The sequence below is a fragment of the Fukomys damarensis genome, unplaced genomic scaffold (genome assembly GCF_012274545.1).
Source record: "Fukomys damarensis isolate Sample0158 unplaced genomic scaffold, DMR_v1.0_HiC HiC_scaffold_19, whole genome shotgun sequence".
In the NCBI taxonomy this organism is placed as follows: domain Eukaryota; kingdom Metazoa; phylum Chordata; class Mammalia; order Rodentia; family Bathyergidae; genus Fukomys; species Fukomys damarensis.
Window position 1 is genome coordinate 61994375 of NW_022900931.1, and position 4712 is coordinate 61999086.

Genomic DNA, 4712 nt, shown 5'->3' on the forward strand with positions numbered 1-4712 from the left:
TCGGCCGCACCTGGTCATCACCGAGCAGCCCAAGCAGCGCGGCATGCGCTTCCGCTACGAGTGCGAGGGCCGCTCGGCCGGGAGCATCCTGGGTGAGAGCAGCACAGAGGCCAGCAAGACACTGCCCGCCATCGAGGTGAGCGGCGTGTTCGCGGGGTTATCGCGCTGCCCTCACCTTGGCCAGGGTAGGAGTAGGATCACCTGGCCCCAGTCAGACGAGCATTCCCAGAAAGTCCTCTTTTCTGGCGGTAGGGACCCATTTATCCAAACCGTGAGGCCCAGCCATAGTGCACGCCTGTGATCCTAGCACTTGGGAGGCTGAGGCAGGAGGATCTCCCTGAGTTAAATTTTAGGTAGCCTCTTAGTTCATGAAAGAGGCCTGGAATATCAGAGTGCTTGGGTTCATATCCTGCTCCTGTCGTGTGCTATTGGTGCTGCTGGCAGGTGGCTGGGTCTCCCTGTGCCTGTTTCCTCTTCCAAATGGATCATAGCAGTAACCATGTGCACTGGCCTCAGGGAGGACGGAGTGAGCCACGCATGCAGAGGGCCTGTCTCAGGGTGAGCTGGTGTGATCAGCCTTCCCATCATAGCCACCACACCGCGGGGCCTGGCCGTCCCCAGTCCAGGGGTCTGTGCAGTAGCTGCGCCCACCGCTTTCAAAGCAGAATCCAGGTTGCTGTGTTAGTGTAGCCAAGAGCTGGGGCTGAGGGCTCATCACCAGGGAAGTGGGGAGGTAAAGTACAGCCGTCTGCACCGCAGAAGCCTGTGTGTGCACGCAGATGGGCGCCTTGGCACAGGCTGGGGCGGACTCCAGGGCTGAGGATGCTCCGTGAGTAGCGCCGTGGCAGGGACTCTCAGACAAGGCCAGGACACTGACCTACAGGACCCTGAGCACGCGTTATGCCTGCTCGCTTTCCTCCTCCTCCTCCCTCCCATGCCCTTTCTTTCTCGCAGTTTTGGGGTGGAACCCCTACATGCTAGGCCTCATGTATGCCAGTCACATGCTCTGTGACCGAGCCATACCCCAGCTCTTACTTTAAAGCATCGAATCATTTCACATCATCTTGCTGTGTAGTCCAGGCTGGCCTTGAACTCACTATATAGCCCAAGCTGACCTCAAGCTCACATCGATCCTCCTGCCTCAGCCTCCCCAGCCTAGGGATTATAGGCGTGCGCCACCACACCCAGCCAGGTGCGGGTCTAGTTGTCAGGCCTCAGCAGTCTCTGAGCTGGGGTCTGTCTTGTTGGTCTTCCAGTTCTGGCCTGGATGTGTTGGAGGACAGGAGGAGGCCTTGTAGATGTGGAACGCTCCGGGCCTGACCGCGGGTCGGAGTGGGGGTGCACTTCGGGGACAGATGTCCCAGGGGCAGTGTGTCACGTGATGGGACCAATGCTCCTTTGTCCCGATTTGGGGCGCGCTGAGTCCGGCCCTTTGCTCGTGCTGGCCTCCGCGAGGTCTCCCGTTTGAAATTACTCATTGCCTCGTTTTCTCACTGCTGTCAGCCCGGCAGTTACTCTCGCAGGGTTGGGTCAGTTTCACAGTTAGGGCTCTCAATTCCCGACCAGAGGGAATGGCTCATCTCCACCGCTGCATTCATGGTGTTTATCTCCCTCTTTCCTTGGAGGAAACTGAGACTTGGAGAGGTTGAGTTCCTTGCTCAGGGCTACACATTTCTTCATTTACTGCTCATGGGGCCGGAAGTTCGAGTGGTGACTGAGGCCGGAGAAGGCGCTCATTAGGCAGCCATGGCGGAGCCCAGGCTTGGTGCCCTGTCTTGTCCAAGGTCCCATGTGACAGCTCAGAGCTGAGAATCTTTCAGTCCCAGAATCCTCATCAGTCCTGGGCCTACTGATTCTGAGCTTGGAGAGTTCCCTAGAACTACACTAGGGAGACGGATAAATGAGTGGTTTTACCTGGTCTGACTCAGACTTCTAGTGTCACTACCTCACAGTCACACCTTAGAATCCATAGTGTCACACTCGTGGTGGTGCGTGCCTATAATCCCAACACTCAGGAAGCTGAGACAGGAGGATTGCTGTGAGTTCAACACCAACCTCAACTTCATAGTGGGGTCCTGTTTCAAAAACCAAATACAAAACAAAACAAAACAAAAAAAATAATGCCGCACTGTAATAGAAAGGAAGAATAAAAGAGCCAGAAATAGTGGCACACACCTGTAATTATAGCACTCTAGGAGGCTGAGGCAGGAGGGTGGCAAGTTTAAGCCCAGCCTGGGGCAATTTAGCAACTTAGCTAGACCCCAGTGCTTCAAAATACAAGAAGGGATGGGGATGTAGCTCAGTGTGAAGGCCCTGGGTTCAATCCCCAGGACTGAAAAAAAAAAAAAAAAAGCATAAGAAAATGACTGCATCATCAGTAAGCGAGCACAGCCCGTGTGAAACCCCACCAAGGAGGCAGTTGTCCGGGACCCTCTGGAATTCCTCACCAGTGAGGCCCAGCCTGGGGTCCCCGGTAACCTAAATGCCACTGCTAGGGCTGCCTTGATGAGGGGTTTCTCCCCATGTCAAGCCACTCTTGGTCTGCACAAAATCCAGTGTTAGGACTGGGGATTTAGCTCAGTGGTGCCACTGCCTGCCTCGCAAGTGCAAGATCCTGAGTTTGATCCCTGGTACAAAAAAAGGAAGGAAAGAAAGAAAAAAAAAAGAAAAGAAAAAAGAAATGGGCTGGAAATGTAACTCAGGACAAAGGTTCTGGGTTCAATTTCCACTATAAAATTTATTTTAAAGAAAAGTTAAACACGGTCTGGGTATTAGCTCAGTGGTGCCGCCACCTGCCTCAAATCCCCCTGTACCAAAAAAAAAAAAAAAAGTAAAACAGAGCCACTTACAGGCTGTGATCATTTTAAATAGCTTTGTTACTGATGTGGGTTCCTGGCAGCACTTTTAGAAGTTGTGGAGGACATGAGAGGGTGGCGTGGGACTGTCCCCACCTGACAGACTGGCTCCTGAGGTCCTGACTGCTTCACGCCCCAGCCCTGTGTCAGCCAGTCACTCCCGTTATCCCATGCGGCCACTAGAGGGCAGCATGCCCTCACTGTGGTGCATTGGTTCACAGATTTGGATTCTTTTGTTTTTTTGATTTTTGGTACCGGAATTCTAAGTGTAGTTCAGACTGGTTTTGAACTCACTATGTAGCCCAGGCTGGTCTTGAACTCACAGAAATCCTCCTGCCTCAGCCTCCCCAGTGCTGGGATTATAGGTGGGTGTCACCACACCCAGCTAGTTCATAGATTCGGGCTCTAGAAGTTCAGAGGTGGCTTCTGAGGGATTTTGATACTAGTAGGGGCCAGGCAGTGACTCCAAGCCACTAACTGGCCAGCTGGCTCACTATGTAGCCCAGGCTGGTCTTGAACTCACAGAAATCCTCCTGCCTCAGCCTCCCCAGTGCTGGGATTATAGGTGGGTGTCACCACACCCAGCTAGTTCATAGATTCGGGCTCTAGAAGTTCAGAGGTGGCTTCTGAGGGATTTTGATACTAGTAGGGGCCAGGCAGTGACTCCAAGCCACTAACTGGCCAGCTGGGTCTGGTGCTGACCACAGGAACTGGCTGCTGTCAGCTGTCACCTATGGCGGCTCAGCAAGAGTCACAGCCCGGGTAGCCAGAAAACACGTTTGGGATACACAATAAATACATTCACTGTGGGTACAGATGCATCGCACATCTTGGTCCTTATTTTTGGTTTTTGAGACTGGGTCTCACTATGTAGTCCAGACTGGCCTTGAGCTCGTGGCGATCTCCTTGGCCTCAGCCTCTTTGTTCCTTCTTAAATTCCTCATCTCTTTTCTTCCCTCCTGTCTAGAGTCTAAGAGCAAAGATTTATTTTGGCTCAGTTTGTAAAGGTTCTTTAAATTATTTATACTTTGGAGCTGGGTGTAATGGCACGTGCCTGCTTGGGAGGCTGAGGCAGGAAGAGTGTTGTGAGTTAAGAGGCCAGCCTGGGCTGCACAGTGAGTTGAAGGCCAGCCTGAACTACATAGTGAGACCCTGACTCAAAAAATTCCCTCAGGGAAAATGTTGGTCTAATTAAAAAAATTATACTCTGATTTTTTGGGGGGTGGATACCAGGGATCGAACTTGGGTCCTTGAGCTTGTGAGGCAGGCAGCGGCACCACTGAGCTAAATCCCTGGTCCTATGCTCTGATATTTGATACTTAAGCTTGTGTCTCTGATTCATTTCACTCAATATTATGGTCTCAGGGTGCATCCATTTTCCTGCGAATGACTCAAGTTTATCCCTCTTTATGGCAGAGTAGTGCTCCACTGTGGATATGCACCGGTTTTCTCTATCCACTCATGGGCCACATGCAAAATTTAGCGATCATAATGTACTTTTTATTTTTTATTCTTTGGTACTGGGGATCGAACTCAGGACCTTCTCCTTATAAAGCAGGCTTTGGATATAATGTATGTATGTATGTATGTATTTATTCTGGTACAGGGATTGAACTCCATTCCTTGAGTTTACAAGGCAGGTGGTGGAACCACTGAGCTAAATCCCTGGCCTATAGTGTACTTTTTAAAAAAGAGAGTCTGAAGCTGGGCATGGTGGTGCAGGCCTGTAATCACAGCACTTGGGAAGCTGAGGCAGGAGGATTGCATGAGTTCAAGGCCAGCCTGGCCTACATAGTAAGTTTGAGGCCAGGCTGAACTATATAGCAAGACCCTGTCTCAGGAAGAAAAAAAAAAAAA

At 51.5% G+C, this 4712-nt stretch overlaps 1 protein-coding gene across 1 annotated transcript in view; it reads left to right on the forward strand.

Moving 5' to 3' along the window:
- Relb (RELB proto-oncogene, NF-kB subunit) overlaps positions 1 to 4712 on the forward strand; it is a 24144-nt gene that overhangs the window by 6978 nt on the left and 12454 nt on the right. The window contains exon 5 of the mRNA XM_033766001.1: positions 1 to 297. This exon is cut by the window's left edge and continues 190 nt beyond it. Within this exon, the coding sequence (XP_033621892.1) occupies positions 1 to 297 (297 nt within the window). The remainder of the gene's footprint in view (positions 298 to 4712) is intronic.